The sequence below is a fragment of the Chelonoidis abingdonii genome, chromosome 10 (assembly GCF_003597395.2).
Source record: "Chelonoidis abingdonii isolate Lonesome George chromosome 10, CheloAbing_2.0, whole genome shotgun sequence".
Lineage (NCBI taxonomy): Eukaryota > Metazoa > Chordata > Testudines > Testudinidae > Chelonoidis > Chelonoidis abingdonii.
Genome location: NC_133778.1, coordinates 38,710,946 through 38,737,360, shown reverse-complemented (window position 1 = coordinate 38,737,360; position 26,415 = coordinate 38,710,946). Strand labels below are relative to the sequence as shown.

Genomic DNA, 26,415 nt, shown 5'->3' with positions numbered 1-26,415 from the left:
AAATGTAAGTGTGCTGTTATGATGGATACTCCTGGGGAAATTCTCAGCCAAAAACTAAAAATTCTGCAAAATTCTGCATATTTTATTTGTCAAAATAACACTACATAATCACACCAGTTTCAATTACTTTGGTAATTTATTTCAAAATACCTGTCAGCAACTATGTCTGTAACAATACATACACAAAAAAATTCTCCCAGGAGTGGAGAGTTGAAGAAATCCCTGTATCTCTGCCTCCTCCCACCCTCAGAGCCCAGCGGGAGGGCCAACACCAGCACCCATTGCTCCCCAGAGCCCAACTGACGGGTGCCCCCCAGCCCATACACCCACACCTCCTACTCCCTAGACCCCAGCTGGAGACACCCTCACATCCCCCACCAAAACGCCTGCATTCACCCCCTCCCCACCAGAGTCCATCTGCAGGGTCCACCCCAGCCCAGAATCCTGCCCCCCTGCCTCCCAGAGAGAAACAGCCTGATGCTGAGTCCCAGGCTTGTATGGTGTTTCTTGCACACCATCTCCTTTCTTCAGGGTGTGCTGAGAACTGCAATGGCCAGGAACCCTCCAGCTCCCTCCCACTAGCAACACTTATTTTCTGTTTGTGAGCTGGGTCCAGCAGCCCCTAGTGGCGGCCAGTAGCTCTGCAGCCCATTTCTGTGGGAGACAGGAAATTCTGCGCACACATTCATTTCTGTGCAAATTCTGCATGTGCAAAAGTGCAGAATTCCCCCATGGAGAGGACCTTGGAGAATCGTTTGGGTGCAAATGGAAGCATTCTGTACTGATAATAGTCTTGTCAAAGGTAAATCGGAGGAATCTCCCAAGAGATGGTCAAATTGAGATGTGGAAGTAGGCATCCTGTAGTTTGAGAGCCAAGAACCAATCTCCTTGTTCCAGTGATGGAATAACAGCTGACAATCCAACACATTCATACTCTTTATGTTTAAAAAGGCTAAGTCTTAAAACTGAAGTACAGGAACTTGATACACTTAGTAAGACCATCTTGAACTTCTGAAAACCATAAACTACATGCTATCAATATAAAAAGAGAGAGGTAAGAAAACTGGACTGCTACTCACTTCGTTTCCAGACCAAGGGCGTGGTTTGCCCTGGCAGTGCTAGATAATGGTGAGGCAGACCACATGTGCTGACTGAATAGACACTGCTACCTAAAATCCACTCCTGAATAATAGTTACATTGACCTCACCCACAGTGTAGACAGCATAGTTACTGCCTCTGGTAGAGGTGGATTAACTATGTTTATAGGAGAAAGCCTTCCTGTCGGCATACATGCATCTTCACTTAAGTGTTATAACGGCACCACTGCTGCTGCACCGCTGCAGCTTTTTAAGCACAGAACTGCCCTTAGAGAAATTAGATGTCTTCAAGTCAGTAAGGCCTAATGAAATACATCCTAGATACTTAAGGAACTGGCTACAGAGAACCAACCCTTCAGAAGTTATCTTTGAGAACTCATGGAGGCTGGGAGAGATCCCACGTGCTGCAGGTTGGGTTGGAATTCCAATCAAAATGTCATCCAGGAAGGGACACAAGTGAATGCCCTGAGACATGAGTCTAGCTGTTATTACCCACATCATCACCAGCATTGTGGTGAAGACACTAGAGGGAGTGGGGGAGGTTGAGGAACAAAGAGGCTGAATGGAATGTTTGGCGCAAATAGTGAGCTGTGCAAATCTTAGCAGCCTGAGGCGGTACGGTCATATAGGACTATAAAGATATGCATCTGCTAGATCCTGAGTGCAAAACAATTCCCTCAGGATGGGGATGCTACCACTAAAGCTAGGGTCTCCATCCAAAATTTCACTTATTTCATCCATTTGTTGAAAAGCTTGAGGTCCAGGATGGCTCTGACCCCGCTGGTACATTTTTAGACAATGAACAAAAGGGAGTACAAACCTAAGAAACTTTCTTTTGCGGGAACTCCTTCTATTGCTCCTATGTCCAGTGGAAGCGAGATTTAATTTAACACCAGCTCAACAAGGTTGCTCAAGAGTGGGGACTGGTTGGAGAAGGTATGAGATGGAGCTCTTAGTTCAAGGGAATATCTGCAACTTACTCTCTCCTCTTGCCCATCTCTGTCTGATCAATACGGACCAATCTTCTGAGAAACCAGAAATTCTGACTTCTAGATTCCCAACTGGGAGAAGGCACATTTGTTCACTGTTATAGCAGGCTCTTACAGTCAATGAAACCACCTCTGGATTTTCTACCCATTCCCCAGTTCTGGGGCTTACTCTGATATACCTGTTATCTTTCCTCTAGTATTTTTGTGAGAAAATTGGACAAAAGGAACATTTCTGTCTGGTGCTAGGTTTATAGTCCCTTCTTAGAGCACCGAGTGAAGAGGGAAGAGGAAGGGCTATTTTGGTTTGGTAGAATTTTCTGCAAATATTTTGTCTAGTTTTTTCCCAAAGAAGAGAGAATCTGAATTTAGATGAGCATAGTATTTGTTTGGAGTGAGTACAGACCTCTTCCAGGGGAGAAGCTACACGTGGTGCCTCACTTGCTCAGCTGGATATCATGGCCCTGGCCAAAAAAAATCTCATTGCATGCACTGACGCATTTGCCAACAAAGGTTGTCGCTAAGGAAATTTTCTTAAGTGTAGACTGGGAGTCAGATGTTCATGGCCTTAAGGTCATCCAGCCAGGACACTGTGGTTCTTTTCTTGCGATGCAGGTATTTGCCTTGTCCTATTTCAAACATCTTATGGGGAACACTGTTGCATTTTTTACATGCCCTACTCAGAAAATGAACAGTAGCTTTCTTGGCCTGCTTTGCAACAGTGCCAACCAGCTGTGGCTAGAGCATGGTCTTTTGTGGTTTGCTTTATGCAATACCTTGAGGCCTCTGGAAAGGTCTTCCTCAGTGTCCCCCCACTTGGGGTCCCATTCCTCCTATCCCAGGGATAGAGTCCCATTGCCGAAATTCCCTGTTTGAGCTGGCAAGAAAGGGAGTTGAGTATGAGCCCTGCTGCTCTCCTCAAGACTGGCTGGCTGGAGTCCTCCTCATCCCTACTCTGCAACTCCATATTGGGTTTTCTATGCTGGAGTCTCAGCTTCTTGGGGCACAGAGGAGGGAACCCAACCTATTCTACTCAAAGCCCTGCACCCTAGCAGTGCAAGGGTCAGCTAACCGAGAAAAGGCAGGACACAATTCGCCCTCCAAAAAGCCTGTAAAAACTGCCTCACAAATACAACACTTTTTGTATTTGTGAGGATCTACCTTGGTGTCTAAACAACAGCTCAGCCATGTTTGGGGAGTGGCTGGGGGGAGGGGAGCAGGGTGGCACTATAGTACCAAATCTAGATGGCTGTGACCACTGCACTGCTCAATATAGATCCAGGAGAGAGGGAGGAAGAATAAAGAACTGCTGCTTACTACTGCCCCCAAAATGAATAAAATAGGCTATTACAGAAAAGTCAGGAGCAAAATGAACTACCACTTGACTTCAGTCATGGTAGCACAAAATCTGGCAGCAGGCCAGAGAAAGGGGCATGGCTAGCAAAGTTTGCACGGCATCTTTGAACTGCCTCTTGAAACCGCAGACAAGAGTGTAATAGTCCATTATCAAAACTGTGGGAGATGCTGGGCTACAAAAAGGGACTTCTCCTTCCCTAGCATAGGATGGACATGATGTGTCATAATGCTCCAACTATGGGCCCTCTCTCAATGAGATCAAGAGAAGCCAAGCAAACAGATCATCCTAGACAACAATCACTGGGAACAGCAGAGCATCAGAATTTGTACACTGGTTTTGGGAGCAAATCCCAGTTTCAAACTCTGGGGGACTTTTTAGGCCTCTGGTACTTAGCTGAAGATCATGTGCTGAGCTCTGCAATGATCAAGTCTGGCAAGGTTATACTCTATTACTGATTTATAAATGGGAATATCATCCTAATTATAGGTGACAGGCTATCTGGATTCAAGCTGAGATTTTGTAGTGTCATACACACAGAGGCAGGAGCTGGGATATCCATCTAGGCAGGTATGAGCTTTCACATTACACTCATGTCAGTATCATCTCCCATTCTGAGCAAGACTGGACTGAGTTATGTCAGAGTACTTTAAATGGCGTGCATCTAGCTCCCTCAGTGTAACCCTAGGTTATCAAGAGAAAATGAAGCTCATTTTAATGATTTTAACCCAACAGACCTTGCAGCAGTGATAATTTTAAAATAAATACAGAAATAACGGTCTATATATAATTTTACATTACTGATTTTAAAAAATGTGAACACAAATGAAAACATACTGGTACAAGAAATAATGATACATTTAACAGCATACTTTTTACTTACATATTCAGGTTTTAATTTCTTGTCCCCTCCTCTCACAGCTACTTTTTCTAATTTGTCTATAATTGGAATGATCATTTCCTCATCCTTAAGTCTAAGTTCTTCATGTATTATTTCAATGTCACGAACAGGATCTACACTTCCTTCAACATGAGTGATATCATCATTTTCAAATGATCCTAGAACAAAAGAATACTTAATTTAAGTATTAAACCTAAATAGACAACACAACACAACACTAACAATAGTGTAATAATCAGACATAGAAAGTCAGAGATGAAAAAAATAGACCATTCCTCTTCCAGTGCAGAACAGTTGCCTACAATATTCTACACAATACTTAATATGTTCATTTACAACACTATAGTACTTCAAGTGCTTAGCAATTCATTCTTAACTAATGTGGTTACCACATTATTTCAAGCTTTACAGGGACATGTACAGAACAGTAGTCAGACCAGCCTCAATTCAGAAAAGCATTTAAGAACCTAAGTTTATACACATGCTCAAGTGCTTTCCTGAATGAGGATGGATTTAAGAATTTTCCTGAAAGCCAGGGCCATTTTACTTACTTGGCTATCAGCAGCAAAACATGGTAGCCCACTTCAAAATACCTTTGTATTGATTACAATATTTAATGGTGGTTTGAAGAATGACAGAGATCATCTAAAGAGTCATCCTAACACTATGATTAGCCACAAGTTTTGTACATAAAATATACATAGGAAGTTCTAGTCAAAGAATTTTGAAGTTCTGAACCACGTTCTCTAGGGTTTCCAAGGGAAACAGAATTTAGATGAAGGCCTGAAATCATCTGGCAGACCTCTTCCCTGCTTCAATCTACTTTATCGCTGTGGTTCTGACGGTGATTAGATAATGAACCACTCAGACACACAATTTACACAGCAGCTAATTTTATCGTTCTGATTTGAGGGTATGGTTTTTCGGAGGCCATCAAAGAAGCGGATGAAGGTGCATTTGTCATATATGAGTGACAACCATTCACAGCATCTGAACAAAATGGTGCTGGCCCTTATTAGAAACACATCTATTATCACATATTTAAAGTGCAGCTGAAGCCATAATTTCAAATTGCCAACTGGAAACATAAAGGGTAAAAAAAACAAAACAGATATTACTGAAGCATGTGTACTGACTTTATGCTCTATTGAAGACATAATGTGGCAACATAATTCAACTGGGATTTACTCTTAAATTATCAGATAAGGAATAGCATCACAAAAACTGAACAAAACCTAAGAAAGGTTTTTAATGGGGTCGGGGGGGAGGTGGTCCTGAAGTATTCATGTATCAATTTCATTGTAATGACCCACTATACAGATTCCTTAGCACAAGAACGTACTTAGAAATTAACAAAAGACTGAAAAACAAAACTAATATACTTCTGAATATTACTGAATTCATGGAATGTAGCTCACCAAATGTGACTATGGGCTTGGCTACACTCGAAACTCCAAAGCGCTGCCGCGGGAGCGCTCCCGCAGCAGCGCTGTGAAGTGCAAGTGTGATCGCGGCGCCAGCGCTGGGAAAGAGCTCTCCCAGCGCTGCACGTACTCCACCTCGCCGTGGGGATTAGCTTACAGCGCTGGGAGCCGCACTCCCAGCGCTGGGGCACTGTTTACACTGCCGCTTTACAGCGCTGTAACTTGCTGCGCTCAGGGGGCTGTTTTTTCACTTCCCTGAGTGAGAAAGTTTCAGCGCTGTAAAGCGCCAGTGTAGCCAAGCCCTATCCTGTGACGGAATAAATCAATGGACTTCACTTTTAGTGCACCAAATTTGGGGCAAGATATTTTCTACTGTAAATTAAAAACAATACTTCACAATTGCTAGATGGAATGTTAGTTTTCTATGTCATCACATTTCAACCGTTTTCATTTTTAAATAAATTATTGAAAAGAGTGTTTTTATAATAAAGAGGTTACATTTAAACATTTAAAAAAGTCAAAGCAAGCATGGTAAGAATGTCTAAACTATTCGGGTACAACAGCAGGTGTGTAGCTTACAGATGGAATAAATGAAGATACACAATGTCAAAATCATTTTCACATTGTAGAAAATGCTAACAGCAGCTTGGAAAACCCTTTCTTCTCAAATTCTCTAAAGCATATCAATTAGCTCACTAAAACTAAAAGACTTTCAACCAAAAACCACTTAGAACATACACCAAACTTAGCAATATAACATCTGGATATGAACAGAAATGTTATTACCAAGGAATAACTCACCTTGTAATAACTTCTGTTCTTCAAGATGTGTTATCCCTATGTGTAGTACACGTCAAGTTGTGCATGTGCATCATATGCCCTGGACTAGAGCATTTTCTTTAGCAGAGTCCCTGTGGGTCCATATATGAACCCCAGCTCTCCTCATGCTCTGCACCAAGAGAATAAAGGGGACTGCCAGACTACTGCCATTTTAGTCCCTTCTCTACCTCAAGTTTCCAAAGATGGAAAGCAGGCAGCAAGGACAGAGCTGCAGTGCACTACACATAGGGACAACACATCCTGAAGAACTCAAGCTACTACTAGATGGAGTACCCCTCTTTTGAGTGACTGTCCCTGTGTGCAGTGTAGCTCAGGTGATTCATAACAGCATCTTTATGATGTGGTAGGCGCCTGGAGTCCAGTAATACAATAGATTCCAAAACTTCCCTCCCTATAGGGGCATCAGAAACAGCGCTTGCACCTGGGCATAGTGTTTTAGAAGAGTGTGAACAGAATTCAAAGCTGCTAGTCTGCAGATGTCAGTAACAGGAACGTCTCTAAAGAAGATATCAAAGCTGCACAAATTCTAGTCCAGTAAGTTCTTATGCTGCCCTCATGGGTGACGTTCATCTCATAGCATTTTGACAGCCTCTGGGATGAGATAGCCTTTTCTTTCTAAAGTTCTCTGAATGAAATGAAGTGTTTCTAGGGGACTTTCAGACAGGCAGAAGCCAAGAACCCGACACTGGTTCAGTGACTGCTATGCCATCTCTTCTCTGCCTAAGCAGGGTTCAGGGTTAAAAACAGGCAGATGGATATTTTGGTTGACGTGAAAGTCCAACACCATCTGAGACACAAAATTAGGATGCAGCCTATTAGAAACCTTATCCTTGGGGAAGAAGGGTGGGTAGAGACAGGTGATGAGGGACTGTTACCAGCCATGAGTGTCCCTAGTTTCCAACTCTTCTATCCAGAAATGCTACTTTAATAGAAAGATGTAGAGGAGAGCAGGACACCAGGGACTCAAAAGGGGGTTTAGTGAGGGTTTATCAATTTTCAAGTCCGAGGGCAGTACCAGTTTCACCACCAGAGGGAAGATGCAAATCAAACCCTTCACGAACTGGGCAGGAAAATACAGAGTTGGTGTATACTGGCGCTGATGGCCACAGGTGTACTCTGATGGAGCTAACAGATAACCCCAAGGATTTTTAATAACAAATCGTAATTCACATGTCTGGGATCTTAGCCTGTAAAGAGGAAATTCCTCATTGGTTACACAAAAGTGAAATCTTTTCCACATCATTACTCCTAGGGAATTCTGAGCCAAAAAGTTAAAAATTCTGTACGCAGTATTTTAAAATTCTGCAAAATTCTGCATATTTTATGTGTCAAAATAACACTACATAATCATGCCAGTTTCAATTATTTTGGTAATTCATTTCAAAATATCTGTCCATAAGTATGTTTGTAACAATACAGACAACAAAAAAGATTAAGGAGGATATTTTTATTTGACAAATATATTCCCGACTAGGCATATTAATACAGAACTTTGAGTAATATTTCACTTAAACTACAATACAGAAATGTATTTCCCACACCTTGCAGAACCAGTATAAAGGCTTGGGAGAAAAAACAGTTACTCACTTTTGTAACTCTTGTTCTTCGAGATGTGTTGCTCATATCCATTCCAATTAGGTGTGCGCACGCAACGTGCACGATCGTTGAAGAATTTTTACCGGTGAGTCTACTGTGGAGCCCCCTGGAGTGGCGCCTTAATGGTGGTGGATTTATACTCCAGCCGACCCAGTGCCCCCTCAGTTCCTTCTTGCCGGCTACTCCACAGAGGGGAAGGAGGGCATGTTACAAAGGTGAGTAACTGTTTTTTCTTCGAGTGCTTGCTCATATCGATTCCAATTAGGTGACTCCCAAGACTTACCTAGGCGGTGGGGTCAGAGTCAGATATTGCTGAGTGCAGAACCACTGAACCAAATGTGGCTTCGCCTCTAGACTGCCGAACTAATGCATAGTGAGCAGCAAAGGTATATAACAATGACCAAACCGCAGCTCTACAGATCTTGTGAACTGGAACCTGGGCCAGGAAAGCGGCCAATGAGGCTTGAGCCCTCGTAGAGTGGGCGGTAAGGCGTGGGGTCAGGACACCGGCCAAGTCATAGCAAGCACAGATACAGGCCATGATCCAAGAGGAGATGTGTTGCGAGGAAACCAGTAAGCCTTTCATCCGGTCAGCCACTGCAACAAAGAGCTGGGTCATTTTCCTAAACGGCTTTGTACACTTGATATAGAATGCGAGGGCCCTACGAACATCCAGAGAGTGCATACGTTGATCTTGCCGCGCAGCGTGCAGCTTCGGATAAAATATCAGGAGGAAAACATTCTGGTTCACATGAAAAGCTGATACCACCTTGGGGAGAAAGGCAGGGTCGGGGTGAAGCTGCACCTTGTCTTTATGGAAAACTGTATACGGTGGCTCCAACGTGAGGGCTCTGATTTCAGATACATGTCTCGCTGAAGTGATGGCTACAAAGATAGGTAAAGGAGTGAGCAGGTGGCCATTGGCTTGTTCGGGGGCCCTGTGAGCCTGGAATGGACCAGGTTAAGGTCTCACGCCAGAACTGGTTGTCGCACTTGTGGGTAGAGGCAATCTAAACCCTTCAGACATCTAACTAACTACCATCGGACTGGAGAAGACAGAGGAAGCACGTTCTCCTGAATGGAAAGCCAAGATGGCTGCCAGGTGCACCCTGACAGATGATATCGCCAGGCCCTGCTGCTTTAGGGATGGGAGATAGTCTAGGATGAGAGGTATTGACACTTGCAATGGGAGCGTGTCATACTGCTCGCACCAACAGGAGAAACGCCTCCATCTAGCCAGGTATGTGGCTCGAGTCAAGGGTTTCCTGCTGCCTTACAAAACCTCCTGCATCGATTGAGAGCAGAGTAGCTCAGACTAAGTTAGCCATGCAGCATCCATGCTGTAAGGTGGAATGATTGCAAGTCAGTGTGACGGAGTCATCTGTGGTCCTGTGAGATCAGGTTCAACCACAGTGGGAGCATGATCAGAGGTTCTACCGACAACTCCAGGAGTGTGGTGTACCAGCGCTGCCTGGGCCATGCTGGGGTGACCAGAATCATGTGTGCCTTGTCCCTGCACGGCTTGAGTAGGACCCTGTGAACTAGCAGGAATGGAGGGAAGGCGCAGAACAGCTGGTCTTTCCATGAAAGTAGGAAAGCATCTGATAGGGAACCCTGAGAGCACCCCTGGAGAGAACAGAACAATTGGTACTTCCGACTGATGCACGAGGCGAATAGGTCGACCTGGGGAAACCCTCAATCTCAGGAAGATGAAGTGGATGATATCTGGACGACTCGACCACTTGTGGAAGGACCTGCTGAGGTGGTCTGCCAGTGTGTTCTGGACCCCTGGGAGAAATGATGCCATCAGATGTATCAAGTGGACTATGCAGAACTCCCACAGGCGAATGGGCTCCTGACACAGGGAGGACGACCAAGCTCCCCCTTGCTTGTTGATGTAGAACATGGCCATGGGATTGTCTGTGAGGACTGCAACACAATGGCCATGTAGGTGCTCGCGAAATGTTTTACACGCTAGGTGTACTGCCATCAGTTCTCGTACACTGATATGCAAAGTCAGATTGGATGTGGTCCACAGGCCCTGTGTTTGGAGCTCCTCAAGGTGGGCACCCCATCCCAGAGATGATGTGTGTGACTAGGTACGAGGGTTGTGGGGCGTGAAATAGTACCCCATCACACACTGACATGGGGTCCAGCCACCAACGGAGGGAAGTCAAAACCAATTCCGGGACAGTGACCACCATGCTCATGCTGTCTAGACCTGGTCGATATACTTTGATAACCAGGCCTGAAGCATGTGAAGCCGAAGTCTGGCATGCCTGGTTATGTAAGTGCATGAAGCCATGTGCCCCAGAAGGCTGAGGCACGTCTTTACTGTGGAAGTTGGAAAGTTTAGGAGGCTGCCAACGATGCTCGCCATCAACTGAAAGCATGTGTCTGCCAGAAGAGCGCGGGTGAGTCTGGATCCAGGACTACTCCAATAAACTCTATTCTCTGGGTTGGTTTCAGAGCCCACTTTCTGTTGTTGAGCAGGAGACCCAGCCGGCGGAACGTACTTAAGGCAAATCGAACATGAGATTGAACTTGGTCCCTGGTTTGGCCTCGAATGAGCCAGTCATTGAGATATGCAAACACATGGATCTGTTGACGACGAAGGCAGGCTGCCACGACGGTCATACACTTGGTGAACACCCTGGGAGCCGTGGACAGGCCAAAGGGAAGGACAGCGAATTGGTAGTGTTTGTGATTGACCACAAAGCAAAGGAAGCGCCTGTGTGGTGGGTAAATTGCTACGTGGAAGTATGCATCTTTCATGTTGAGGGTGTCGTACCAGTCCCCAGGGAAGGAATAATGGTCCCCAGTCAAACCATGTGGAACTTCAAACTTTACCATGAATTTGTTGAGTCCACACAGATCTAGGCTGGGTCAAAGCCCACCCTTGCCCTTGGCAATTAGGAAGAAGCGGGAGTAAAAAACTCTGCCCCTTAGCTCCCTTGGAACCTTCTCGATTGCTCCTATGGACAGGAGTGTTTGGACCTCCTGTATAAGGAGTTGCTCGTGGGAGGGGTCCCTGAAGAGGGACAGGGAAGGAGGATGGGAGGAAGAAAACTGGAGAGAATATCCTTTTTCCACTGTGCGAAGAACCCACTGGTCTGAAGTTATATGGGACCACGCATGGTGGAAATGGGAGAAACGATCTCGAAATGGAGGGGAAGGATCTTGGGTGATGACTGATATGCCGTCCTCAGGCGCACCTTCAAACATTTTGCTTGGGCCCTGCCAATGGTTTGGGAGAGCCTTGGTTCTGACCAGGTTGGTGGCCATTGGATTTCTTTCTACTACCTCATCCGCATCTTCTATAGAAGTCCTGCCTCATATGAGGGGGAGGGTAAAACCTTTGAGGCTGCAGCTTAAAAGGCTTGTGCTGAGTCATCAGAGTGTGCAAACCCAGGGAGCACATGATGGCCCTGGAATCTTTCAGAGGGAACAGCCCCAGGACTGTGAACAGCACCAGGACTGGCTTCGGGATCGGAAGCGGTGCCACATCTCCACGCTAGGAGATGGGGGACATTAGGGTAGACTTGCCCCTAGACTGCGTAACAGAACTCAGAGGCGGTGCCGCAGCCTGCGCCCGTGCTGGCTCTGTGAGGGTCATGAGGTCTCTCGCAGTCACAAATGTCTCCGGCGTCGATGGAAGCCGGGGCTCAACCATGGTCTGGGTTGGAAAGCCAGTGTGCACTTGACTCAATGGCTCCTCTCTCAGTGCCGGAGTCAATGGTGCCGATATCAGCGCTTGCAGCCTCAGTTGCTCCAGTGCTGGACGCGACTTGGAGATTAGCAAAGGAGGTGCCGGCACCTGTGGCTGCAAGACAGTCGCCAGTGGCTGGCACAGTCTCTTCTGTCCTGGAGACAGGGAACGGTGCCAAGCCACTTGCACTGGACGTGGTGCTGGAGAGGTCTGGTGCCGCGGGCCTCTATCCAAGTCTCCCTGCGGTGCCGTACCTGAAGCAGCTGCCGGGGCAGTAAGCAACTACGCGCTTGATGCCGGAACTTGGCGTGCCGATAGGCGATCTGGGCTAATGGCCACCTCCATAAGGAGCTATTTGAGCCTAAAGTCCCACTCCTTTTTGGTTCGAGGTCCGAACGCCTTACAGACCTTACACTTCTTAGCCTGGTGAAACTCCTTGAGACACTTCAGGCAAGAGTCGTGGGGGTCTCCCGTTGGCACAGGCTTTGAGCAAGCTCTACACAACTTAAAACTTGGAGCCTTGGGCATGAGCCTGGGCGGCAGGCAGGGAGGAAAGGGGAGGACCCCTTCCAACCTGCTAGACTTAACTACAAGCCTAACTTTATAACACTATTTACACTATATTAACTATATATATTATAACTAAGACAACTATCTAAAACAGGGAAGCAAAGCTAGGGAGAGTGGAGGACAGCTATGCTGCATTCCACAGTTCCAACGACCGTCACGAGCGGGAAGAAGGAACTGAGGGGGCGCTGGGTCAGCTGGGGTATATATCCAGCGCCATTAAGGCGCCACTCCAAGGGGCTCCACAGCCAACCCATCAGGTGTTGCTAGAGTAAAAATTCTCCTACAATCGTGCACAGAGTGCATGCACACCTAACTGGTATCCATATGAGCAACCACTCGAAGAAGAACTAAGGGTAACAGAAGAGCTGAGAGAGAGGGAACTAATTGCAAGGAAGGAGCCTGGGAGTGAACCTGGAGGGCTGTTGTGTGTGGGTGGGTGAAGTATGGAACAAAATTTTTCTGGCAGGGAGGAACTGTTAGGGAGTTGGGAAACCTCTGCCATGCAGACCTTGGCTGACCCCGACCCTCTCCCATTCAGTCAAGCACAGCTGCCCCTATCCCTATGGGGAATCCTTAAGCAGTTGGTAAAGACAGCTTCAAGTCTGCTCTGCACTGGTAAAACTGGTGGAGACCAGACTTAACATTCTGGTAAATCTGGCCTACGCTACTAAATGCATAATAAATAACCAAGTGATGCCAATGAAGCAAAAAGTGTTAGTGACTGTAGACAACTAGACTTTTTTTAAAAAAAAAAATTAAAAGAGAGGAAATCTCTCTGAAAGCAAGACTGAGAAAAACCAAACTGGAGCAGACTTCTTAAAATGACTATTTCCTATCCAATGATTTAAAATGTTCTTGTAAAAGGAAAACGCTAGTTCATAAGGAAGTTTTGTACCAAAACCCCCCAAACGCATTAACAGAACATTAAGCAACATTCAAAAATTATAACAAAGTTGAAGTTGGATGCTTGAGTATGCAGTATTCTCTACAGAGCCAGCATACCACACACAGCACAAAGTAATAGTAAAAGTGCGCTGTCATTTGATGGAATTTAGATTTTAATTACAAACTTCAGTACTACAATACCCTTGTTTCATTAATATATCTTACCGTAATCACAATATTATACTTAATGCAATTCAGCTATTATTTATTATTGTGTTAGTGTCTAAGAGCCCCAGTCATGACCAGGATCCCACTGTGCTAGGCACTGAACACACACAGAGGTGGTCCTTGCCCCAAAAGAGCTTACAATTTAAGTGTAAGACAAGAGATGAGAGGTGGATATACACAGACAGGTGGGGAAGCTCATGGAAACAATGAGAATTTTTGTCTGCAAGACAGACGATGGTATCAACACACCAGCAACTTTGGCTGTTGTAAGCTTGTTGTTAATAGCAGGGCTGAAGAGGAAGATGTGTGTTTTCTGTTCAAGAAAAACAAAAACAAAAACAAACAAAAAAAGAATCAACCAGAGCCCACCTGCAGAGCTATCTTTGTGCCAGCCCCCTTCCTGAAGAGACTTCTTCATCACCTTTGCAATGACTTTGTGCAAAAGAAGCAAGCTGGAAACCAGACTATTTGGTGCCACATATGGCTTTCTTCAAAACTGGACATACCATTACATTCTTGAGATTCCCTGGCAGATTGCCTACTCTAAAGCTATCACGAGGTCAATTATTCTTCACTAGCCTTCACCAACTGCCTCTGTTTTACAGGTGGCAGAGTGGATATCCTTCAGCCATTGTCCCAAACTTTAGTCACTGCAGATGGTAGATAAACCAGTCTTTTCATATAAAGATCAATTGGCTCTAGTCCGGCAAAGTTCCTGAGAATCTCCATTATGACATGTATTAAGCCAAAAGCTAACAGACATAAAAAAAAAGTATGAAAACACAAATATTACAGATATTCTTTTCATAAATTTTTTTCACAAAGTTTCTAGGAAAAATTTGATTAAAAATCAAAATTCAGAAATTCTGGACCTACCATATGAACAAGTATTCAGTTGAGACTGAGCACAAGGTGTATGCTCCTTGAACTTTTGACAAGAACCATTTCCTTAAAATGTTCTCTTTGTGTAGAGGTCTACAGTGCCTTTAATAAAATAAAATGACAGCACCACTGTTCTCCCTACCCTCCAATTCTTCTAGCTCTTTGGGGATGGGACACTTCCTTATGAGTGGAGATTCTTGTAAATGGATAGTGCCCAATGAAGAGCATTGGAAGAACTCATCTGACATCTTTGATTTGTCCCCACTGCTTTGCAAAGTGGTGGATTCTGAATCCTAGGGAAAGCAAGTTTAATGGAAAAGTTAAAAAAAAAAGATCTTTAGTAGTGGCTCACTATGTACTGTTGAGTCCATGAAAGCTCAAATCACTACGAAGGTGAAAACTAAATGCGCACAGTCACAGAGAGGCTAATCTGGGAGGGAGCTAACCAATCATCCTGGTTTTCTCTGTCTAATTTATAATGATTAATTATGGAATTGGTATAGGCCACTCACATTCAGTTTCTCCATACAAACATTAAATATATTTTTACTGAAATAAGAAATGAACAAGGATTCCTCAAAAGAAAAAAAAGCGGGTGAGGTGGGAAGGGGAGGGGGCTTTAGGATGGAGTTCACTTCCCTTTTTCACCAGTTGTATTATAAGTGTCTTAGCCATGTTCTTAATATGGAGACTCTCACTCTCCCAAACCACCCTTTCAAACAGTTCTTCTGGAAAACTCTAGAGGGACTCAATCAGGCTAAGAGGATGTATCCTTGTCTTCCGATGATCTAAGAGAAAGGGGGGACAGAAATGAGAGGCAGGAATCTTAGGCTTGCTGGAAACAAGTCTGGTGACAAATCCCCACAATCACTTAGTAGTTCACAGATAAGGCTATCAAACCAGAAGATTCTTCAAGGGTAGAACATGAGTAAGACACATTGAGTTTTATGGAACTGTCTGACTGAGTCACAAAATTATCACAGGGCAAAATACTACTTACCTAAGATGGAAAGGGAAGGGTCTGGTAATTAATCCCTGCTAAATCCAGTTTCTTCTCCTGTTGCCAGTGGGCTTAAATCTCAAGGTTCTATTTCAAGGAGAGATTTGTCTTGGGCTCTCTGCATTTCTTAGACTATGCAAGCTAGCAGGGAAGAAGGAGTCTTGATCCTTCATATGCAGCCAAAAGCAGTGTAGAAGAAGGAACCCTTCCATGCACCTGCAAGTCCTTAGGGAAATCCACCTTACAAAGGTACTCATTTTCAAGAGTTGAAATATAATTCTGGGAGGAAGAAAAGCTTTAAAAATCTGTACTGTAAAGTCAGTGAGTGACATCTGGTTCTGTTGCTTTGCTATTCAAGTGAGGCTGGAGAAACTGAAGCAACAGAAAAGAGGGAAATGGTCTGGCTACTCAGACGGACACAAAATTGAACATTTTCACTGGTTGCTGACCTGCCAGTTAAAGAAGAGAAGGAGGAGCTACCCATTTGCCAGTTACTGACAGCAATGAGGGCACAGGGACCTCAACATTTTATTAACGTAAATTTCTTGCCTACGCCGGCACAAATGTGCAAAGTAAAAAAAGATAAATATGCACATAATATGATAGTAGAAGGAGGCATCTGTTAAACAGCACCCGAATGCACACATTTTTCTTCCACTTCTTTCAAGAATCTGCTTCAAAATTCCTTGAGATAAAATTTACCTTTAAACTTCCAGAGATTTTTGCAGTGCTTATGTTATACCTGTCAAGATCTTATGATGGTATGTTATGTATTCATCTGAACAGAACCACTACACTTAGTTACAGGCTATCATCAACCAATTCATTCTCTTGCTAAAATCAAGTCATCCAATTACTCCTTGACTAATCAAGGCTGTTTTGCCTTTTTCTTTCTTCAAAAGGTACTCAACAGCATAAACAGTTCACTTACAAGAAATGGAAAGGGGCTAATCAGCAGAATTATTGTTTTGCTGCTACAATTTGCAGTATTTAAATGTAGCTGCTGATTGGACTGAAAGTTTTATGATATAGCATACGAAACTAGTTTGATACAAATCTGAAGCTGCCTATAGCATAAGCCTTGTCTCTACCACAGACCACTTTGTAGCACAGATATAAAAATAAAAATATATTTGCAATTATTCATTTTTAAATATTTTGATTCTGAATGCAATTGGGTACAACTAATAAGTCTTCAAGATTAATTCACAGGGATTTTTTACACTATCTGCTGCTTCATATTTTTCTTCTTGTTATTATCTTGTCTTTAATAAAAAAAGAAGGTGAATAAGTTACTAATTGACATGAGGTTAAATTTACAATAAAGTTAATACAATGTAAAATAGTTTAGTATCTGTATTTACTAACAGGATAAGTATTTAAAGAAGTGCATAGACTATAAAATAAGTAATGAATAAGAGTATTCCTACTGATCAGAATCTGAAATGGATCACAGATTTATAAATTTAGGGTTTCTATCGGTATTTTTCTTAGGGAAAAAGTTAACCCACTTAACCTTGTAAAGAAATGGTAAGAGAAAGTCTGATACTTCTGACTCTTAAGACCAGCAGGAAGGAAATGTAGCTGATACTTGCTCCTCCCCAGCAAATATTCAACAAATGTTATTAAACCAGTTCCCATTTAGAAGGGTGTGTGTGTGTAAAAACACGCACACCCCATGTACATTGATATGGACCCTGAATTAATAGTTATTACAATGTTTGTCTCTCCATTCAACAAATAAAACACTGCTGTGACTTGTCACATTTTTTTAAAAAGTAAAAATTCAATGTTCCAATGAGCAACAGAAAAATGCACAAAACAAAACTTCTGATTCATATATCAATTAAAAATATGTATAAAGGCCACCTATATCCAGACTGAAGATCTTGCATGCCATTATCTTGAGAATTAGGGGGATCTGTAATGGAAACTGACACCCTTTTAACTATTGTGGTGATGTTACACTAAGCATTAGAAAAAGTGTTAAACTTTGAAGATGAACTTTACTACATAAAAACTTTATATACAAAATATACTTTATGGGCAAAAACCCCACGCTACTGGATAAGCATACCATAAACTGTCTTAAAATGTTGCATATATGTTAATAAATACTTACAAATGCAAGATGCAGATATACTAAACCTTCTTTAAGAGGAAGTTAGTTTATAATAAAAATCCATCAATTGTAACTCGAGATCTAATATTCTTTAAGGAAGAATATTTTTCAGTTAAAGAAGGCATACCTAATATCTTAAACAAAAGTAAAATCAAGTAAAAGAAGTCAATAAAACACCCTGGTAGACTTGACTTCTAGAGAAAATTTTTCAGATGTCTTTTGCAGCTTTGTTTAATCCATGGTCCATGAAGTTTTGTCTTCATAAGACAGACCCTACCTAGTTGTAATCATTTGCAGTCTAATTGTGGACATTTATCTGCTTTTCTTATGCATAGAACATAGCTATTAAAGCTGAATGGTGATGGTGTGAAGTATAGGTTAAATTGGGTGAAATTAAAGCAAATTACTCTGGGATGTGGAACTCTGAAAATAGAAACTGCCAATGATTTGCAACCCTCTTGATGATCAGCTTCACAGAACCCTAAATGACAAGAAAACTTACATATTTTAAAGTTAACTAGTTTTTTTTAAATATGTATAAATTTATTTTACATGCAAGCACTCAGTGACTCTGGCAATAATTATTTTGTTTTACTCATACTGTAATAATGTAAGAGAAGATTTTAATTCCCATTCAAAACAAGTATTTTTATTAAGTTTAGCCTTGATTTTAAATAACTAAAAAGAAGTTCAGAATCTGAACTGCATTGTTAATTACTCTGCACCTAATGTACTTTGTTCAAGCAATCTGATACACATACATCCAGGGAGCCTGAGGAAAGTAGATGCTTATCTATTATGAGGTGAGTCTAGTGGCATTGCAGCAGCAGTTAGGGTAAGTTCTAGTTCTAGCACCAAAGAGGAAATTCCGTACTTCCACACAAAATCAATCTTTTGACAACTATTTTATACAAGGGACAAAATCTATTTGTGTATTAACTAATGTACAGGGAGAGCACATGCAAGATAAAAACAAAACAGCAGCAGTACCTGATTTATAAGTGGCAATAAAGAATATAGCATCTAGTTCCTAAATGTATGAACCAATCCATATAAAACCACTTTTCATTTACATAAAAGGAACTTTTATCCAACACTCTTAATACACGTCACAAAGATGAGTGATTACAGCTTCAATTTTATAGATGGAGAAACTGAGGCAGAGATGTTCATTTAAGGTCAAATGGGAATTCAGTGGAAGAGGAGATAATTCTTTTCCTAATAAATCTATTTTAGCAGAGGGAAAGACTTAACCAAGAAAGCAGTCTAAGGGAACAAAGAACATACCTACAAATACTGCTTTAGGGGATGGACAATTGTATCTGTATGACAAGCATCGGTGATTGATTCCCATCGCAACACATGTCAAGAATGTACCATCGTTCTACCTTGCTACACTCACAATTCGAAGAAGTCATCACTCCACTGGCAGAATCTTCTACCTGCTGAGACTGTTTATCAAATTCCTCTGGCCAGTTATGGGTAATTATCTGAGGACAGAAGAAATGAATCTTAGAGCCCTCTGTGCTTCCAAAACCACAGGCCCATTACAACTCTCACTGATCGTTTAATGGAGATGCTATCACTGCACTGTCCACCAAGTCTGGTCACTGTCTTTTCTAGGATATTTATGTTAAGATGTGACACTGACCTTATCAAGTGCCACAGAATAGTGGTGATGTGGAGGGGTGACCCTGCACAATATATCATGAGTACTGCCCATTCTGTAATAATGTTACTTTTCTGAGACATCAAAAATTCCACAACCACCACTTCAGATAAATGCACAATTCCCTAGGAAAGCAAACCATGTCCAAATTCTTTGAAAACACAGACTTCTCCCCTGGAGCAGCAAGGAAACGCTAGAAAGTAACCAGGTCATGGCATAATTTCCAAGTAGGAAAAAAAAACAAAAAAAAGAAGACTCCAAGGAGCTCTAGTCTCATTTTCAGAAGTAAGTATTCTTGTCCATCTCTTGATTTATTTTGCTTACTTCTTCTGCAGACAGAAAGACCTTCCTTTTGTCACTACAGAAATGCATCCCAGGTGATTAATCTCCTGACTGAGTTAAGAAGTTATTGTGTTTGATCACTCAATAGCCCTAGGTCCTGGAATAAATTTCAAGTAACTCTTACTGCTGTTACTGATGATGAAAGTGATGAATCTCATATTAGTCACACATTCCGATAGTGAATTACTGATATTCTTTTTCCTGATGGCGACTACTAACACCAACCTAATTTTGGTTAACTTCCTTCAGTATGTGGCAAGATTAAAGGGTGCAATGTAATACTGAAAACACTGGGATTCTGGTACAAACCTTACGTATTTATGAATGACAGTTTGCAGAAGAAAGCATTTTGATGATCCATCAGTGTACAGCACAACCTGTCTTAGAGACAGATCATGAATTTTGATCTGTTCTTGTTTGCAAACTGATTCTATGTTTTTAAAACCATTAACGGTCAAGTCCTCTCCTGACTTACTCTGGGCAATAAAGTAAATTAAATACAATTCTCACGCTCTCTCTGATTTCAAGACTATCAGTGCTATTCACAGGAACAAGAACTATTTGGACTTTTAAGCCTTGTATCTATGCCACAAGAGCAAGAAAATATCATTTTCCTAGATATGAGGGAAAGCTGTGTATGCAGTATCCCCTCTGACACCTTAGAGGCTAACCAATTTATTTGAGCATACAGCCCACTTCATCAGATGCATAGAATGGAACATATAGTAAGGAGATATATATACACATACTGAGAACATGAAAAGGTTGGGAGTTGCCCTACCAACTCTAAGAAGCTTTTTTTTGTGAATACAGACTAACACAGCTGCTACTCTGAAACCTATCCCCTCTGAATTATTGCTAGCATCTATCTTCCCATCTTAATTTTCACACAGAGATAGATGTCTCCTCTTTGGGAGGACCTGGAAAGGCTAGTATTGACCAATCTGAAGAATGCTTCCTTAGGAAATTTGCTAGTAGCAGAAAGAAAAAGATCTAAGATTCTTCCCTGAGGCCCCAGAAAGAAGCGGGGGGTGGGGGGCAGGGGAAGAGGGACCTATGGTGTTCATTCCATTCTGGTAATTAATGCTTTGTTTATTATTAGAAACAGAGGCCTTATTTTCAGTCCTTCCCAAAAGCCCTTTGGTATCAGATGTATTGTTTTTAGTTATGTATATGGAGCCTAGATACTATAGCAAAGGGCACATAAAAATGTAGCCAGATAGGCCATAATTTGCAATCTTGTATGCCTGAAACGAGGCCTCTCTTAATTAGGAATGTAAATAAGCAGCATGATTTTCAGATGCGTTGAGCATCTTCTGGAGGCTTTGACTGGATGTTTACTGACTGCTTGTTTTATAGCCTTCCCTGTTCAAAGGCAGTGTACTGTCACCCATTATTATTGTGATAGCCTCAACACTGTAGAAAGATAACAAAAAGATGGTCTCTGACCCAAAGAGTTTATAACTAATCTCAATAAATAAATGAAGGGCACAAAATAAGGCATTTCCCATTTCCTGTACCATACAGGACTCCAGACATGACCACATCTAGGAAGCAACAGGAAGGCAGATCTAGTCTATGGATCTCTTGTATAAACTGCTGCTGAGGTTAATCCCTCTAACCAGCCAGTCTACCATGCTAATAATCAGCTGAAGCGTCCAAGTGATTTCCAAAGAAAAGTCCAATCTGGAAGTGACAAAGACAGGTAACAGTGACATGTCCCAGATCCAAGAGCAATCATCACAGGAATTTCATGAAACACAGATATAAGAAGTATTGTGCCAGTGAAGATGTCTGAGATATGAAACTGTGTCATCTAAATACTAGTGACAAAGAAATCCAAATAAATTAATTCTCCCCAGCAGTCCCATGATAAGCTGCTATAGTGATTCACATTCATTTGTTTAAAAACAAAAACTATGAAGACTTCAAACTGCACAACTCTGGGTTCTTATTACTTTCACCTTTATCGTCCTCCTCCTCCTCCTCTCTCCCTTTATTTTCTACATCCTCCTGTTGTCTGTCCCTATTTAGGCTGCAAGCTCTTTTATTTCAATTTTAGACAGCGCCAAGCACAATGGAGAAGGATCCTGACTGGGGCCCCTGTTGATACTGTAATAAAAATAAGTACTAATAAAAATTACATGTTAAACAAGACAGGGGCCTGGTCTACACTACGCGTTTATACCGATTTTAGCAGCGTTAAACCGATTAACGCTGCACCCGTCCACACAATGAAGCCCTTTATATTGATATAAAGGGCTCTTTAAACCGGGTTCTGTACTCCTCCCCGACGAGAGGAGTAGTGCTGAAATCGGTATTACCATATCGGATTAAGGTTAGTGTGGCCGCAAATCGATGGTATTGGCCTCCGGACAGTATCCCACAGTGCACCACTGTGACCACTCTGGAAAGCGATCTGAACTCGGATGTGACCCTGCCAGCAGGTAGGGGATCTTGGGGGACAACTACTGCACTGGTAGGGTGCAAAATAAACTTTATTAAGAAAATGCAAAAACAGGGAAAATTCAATAGTGAGGGGTATGGGGTTTGTTAAGGTAGACAATTGGGGAGAGGTTTCTTTTAGTAAATAGTATAGGGGGTTTCAATAGTACGGTACAATACAGTTGGTAACCAATTGACACTGAAGGATAAATGTAACAGGTAGCTAACAAATTTCTATGTAAAGGGTGTGTCACAGCAGCATATAACCAACTAACAGTTATGGGCAAAATGTGTTAAATAAGCAACAACTCTAGGTGAAAATGTGTTACAGTGGTGTAGATGTAAAATGTGAGGTGTGTTAGAGAGAAAAAGGGTAACCAATGGGGTTTTATGCTAGACTTCAGTACTACAATTGAGGTTTGGCAGCAGTAGGAGCAGGTGAACACGTGGGGGAAGGGATTAAAAGAGAGAGAGAGAAAGGCAGGGTAGAGGAATGAGGTTGGGGGATGGGGGAAGAAGAGCACGTGAGCAGAGGGAGATTTAAACTCAGGGAGACACAGAGCAGACAGGCTACAAGTGTAAACAACAGAGAGCAGAGGGAGATTTGAACTCAGGGAGACACAGGCAAGCTCGGGGGTGGGGGGATAGGGCAGCGGGAAGACAGACTTAACCACAATTATACAGAACACAGCAAAATCTTATCTATGATCTAACTTAACCAAGTCTACACAAATTAGCAAGTAACAGAACACAATGCAACAATTTTTTAAACCTAACTTACAGAGCACAATACAAACAATTCTCTAAACCTAACTTAACCACAGCTATGCAAAATGAAATTACAACTTATCTACACTAAGAACCTGATTCTAATAGGTGCACCTTACACTATGCCGATTCTTTGATCGAGAGGGGGAACAGTTCCAGAGGGCAGAGTAGTGTGTGCCCAGGGTACAGCCCCGGGGGGTGGGGGGTTTAAACTAACGGTGGCTGTAGCAGTGGGGCAGCTGCAAGCTGGCAGCCCAGGATACAGTCCAAGAAGGTACAGCTTAGCAGCGGCACAGGCTTTTTTTTTTTTTTTTTTTTTTTTTAAGCAGAAAGGCGCTGCGGAGCAAGAAACAGATTATAGATACAGACCAAGGAGTTAGCTTGGGTCTGTCTGCTTGGGAAACAAGGCCAGCAGCTAGGACAGGGGAGTCTGCAAGAAAGAGAGCTCTTACCAATCCCCAGGACAGCAGCAAACACAGAGACAGGAACAGCAGTAGCATCGGAGGATGGAGAGAGGACTCGATTCGCTTTCAATAATCCCGATCTCCAGGCAAAATTCTTGTTCTGGAGGGGATAAAAACGGGTACGCTCAAAAACAAACCGAGAGCGAGAGGCCCCCAAAGACCCCTAGCTGATCAGACCAGTGGCAACAAGGACCTCTCCGAGGTCTGTACAAAAATTCTGTTTTAAGCAACTCAGCATTTCACCAGTACTTTGATTGGCTCTCTGATACAAGGGAGAAGAAACAGGGGAAAGCCAGTAAGCAGCATGCCTGGGCATGTTCGACCACGATATTACTATTAATTAGTTGGCCATTCGGTCTTGCATTTCTGGACAACGCCCCACACCGAGCCGGGTCTGAACAAAGGAACAACAAAGACAGAGAGTCCCCCCGCCCCCGAGCAGGCAGTGGCCCATATCTACAACATCCCTATAATGGCTGTAACTAGTAGCACAAGGCCGGAGGCGCCACACAGAAAACAGAAAGGAGAAGGGAAAAGGAGCTAGCAGGGGACAGCTGTAAACAACAGGACACTGGCCAGAGACAGAAAGCCCGCAAACTTTTGAATTGCATTTCTGTTTCCCAGATGGAGCTTTGATCAGCATGGGTGATGCGAGTCCCAAATCCAAAAAGCTCAGCATGGATCGTAGGAGATACTGGACCTGATCATAAACTGTTCTATCAGAGCTCTGTTAAAGACGAAATGCCAAGCATTTGAAAAAAATCTCCAGGCTATATACAGAGTCCACAGCACAGCGCTGTGTGACAACGTAACGGAAGCCAAACTCAAATGATGCTCATGAGAAGGAAGGGTGGACTGAGGACTCCACTAACCACAGTCCCAGCAGTCTCCGAAAGGCATTTGCATTCTTGGCTGACTCCCAAGCTGTAGGTCAAACACATTGTCCGGATGGTTCAGGGTATCTCGTCAATTACTCCCTCTCCCGTGAAAGAAAAGGGGAAAAATCGTTCTTGACTTTTTCAATGTCACCGTATGTCTACTGCATGCTACTGGTAGACACGTGCTGGGGCAAATGAAAGCAGCACCTCCTCCCTTCCTGGTGGCAGACGGTACAGTGCAGTAGGACTGTAGCTGCCTCATCATCATCCCGTGAGTCTCTGGCTGGCCTCAGTGAGGTCGGCCGGGGGCACCTGGTAAAAAAGAATGACGCCGGTATTCCCGGCAGATGGTACAGAAGGCTGTAACCGTCCTCATCATAGCAACTGGGGCTGACTCCATCAGACCCCACCCTTTCATGTCTAAAGAAAAGATCTGTACTGCCTGACTATCATAGCATGGATGCCTCCCCTCATTTTATCTCACTAAAAAGTCAGTGTTGCTTATTCCTGCATCTTTATACTTCATCACACAATGGGGAACACTGCAATGGTAGCCCAGAAGGGTTGGGGAAGGGAAGCAACGGTGGGGTTGTTGCAGGAACCCCCTAGAATGGCATGCACTCATCATTCTGTGGATCGACACGGAGCGGCTGTGCTCTCTGGTTCTCTGATGCACTGGTTCTCTAGTAACATTTGCCCATATTCTAGCAGGACTATTTACATACAACATAAAGGAGGAAGACCTGGGTCATTCCCATTGTCTTTGCGCCCCGGCTGACCTCACGAAGATCAGCCAGAGCACCCATGACAGCACACCAGTACAGAATGACTGATACCGTTATCTCATCACCATTTACAATGGCACAGCAGACGGTACAGAATGACTGGTAACCATCTCTGCTACCTTGCCAAGGCAAATGAATGCGCTGTGTAGCGCTGACACCGCCTGCAGTCATCCAACCCATACGTGAAGTGACAAAAGGCAAAACGGGCTCCATGGTTGCCATGCTATGGCGTCTGCCAGTGCAATCCAAGGAAAAAGGGTGCAAAATGATTGTCTGCCATTGCTTTCACGGAAGAAGGAATGAGTGACGACATTTACCCAGAATCACCTGCGACACTGTTTTTCCACCATCATGCATTGAGATCTCAACCCAGAATTCCAATGGGTGGGGGCAACTGCGGGAACTATGGGATAGCTACCCATAGTGTAATGCTCCAGAAACTGACACTAGCCTCGGTACATGGATGCACACCACCGAATTATTGTGCTGTGTGTGGCCGCATGCACTCGACTTTACACAATCTGTTTTACAAAACCGGTTTATGTAAAATTGGAATAATCCTATAGCGTAGACGTACCCAGGGACTACAGAATTCTCTATAATACTAAAAGTGAAACCCCTCAGATTGGATAAATAAACTGTCCAACACCCACCCACCTGGATTTCTGTGAGGAAAGAATAAAATCATTGGCTAACAATCCTTGTCCATCCACTCCCTACACTGGGCCAGCATCAAGTCAAAAAATATTTATGGTCAATAGTACTAAAGGCTGCTGCCTGATCTGAAAGGAAGTATGTACAACTGACCTTCATCTATTGGTAGATCATCAATTAGTGACAACAGTGCAGACTCCATATTATAACTAGGACAGAAAATGTTTAAAGATATTTGACAAAGCTCCTTGTTTGCTGAAGCATATGATGTAAACAATATGCATAAGTCAACAAAGAGAAAATTAACTGTAATCTTGAATGTCTGAACCGAGGCAGCCCTCGTTGCAAAATTTACAAAATTTGAAGAGAAAAGTTTTCAGCTTCTAAAAGGTTATTTTAACTATTTAAATTTTAAAATATTTTGAGAAATATCCTTTTTCTGTTAATGGTAGCATACTATAATAATGACTGAACCAACTTAGTCTTCCAATACTTTAGACAAATATCAAACATTGGATTGTGCAACAAAGTACACTGAAAAATACAGCCTAGGCATTGTTTTACAATGAGAAAAATAGCACTGCAATTCTTAAAAGAAAAATTGTATTTAAAAGATTTTTTTAATTAGCTTCATTGTTCCATTACCACCATCAGTATTTTATACATTTGTACAATTTCATGGTTCCCCTTTGAATATCTTCTAATTCTGAGCACTATGGAAGTTAGTCCAGGTAAACATAAAATAAAAACCAAGACCCGCAGTGTTCAATGCTAAAAAAATGTCTGGTTAGTTTGACTGGTGGTACTGCATGCCA

The 26,415-nt window shown here is 42.8% G+C and overlaps 1 protein-coding gene across 4 annotated transcripts in view; it reads right to left on the bottom strand.

Annotated features, from left to right (window-relative positions):
• Positions 1–26,415, bottom strand: part of OLA1 (Obg like ATPase 1) — a 173,872-nt gene that overhangs the window by 69,485 nt on the left and 77,972 nt on the right. For all 4 annotated transcript variants that reach the window (XM_032784568.2, XM_032784569.2, XM_032784567.2 and 1 more), the window contains one exon: positions 4,322–4,497. In XM_032784568.2, the coding sequence (XP_032640459.1) occupies positions 4,322–4,497 (176 nt within the window). The remainder of the gene's footprint in view (positions 1–4,321; positions 4,498–26,415) is intronic.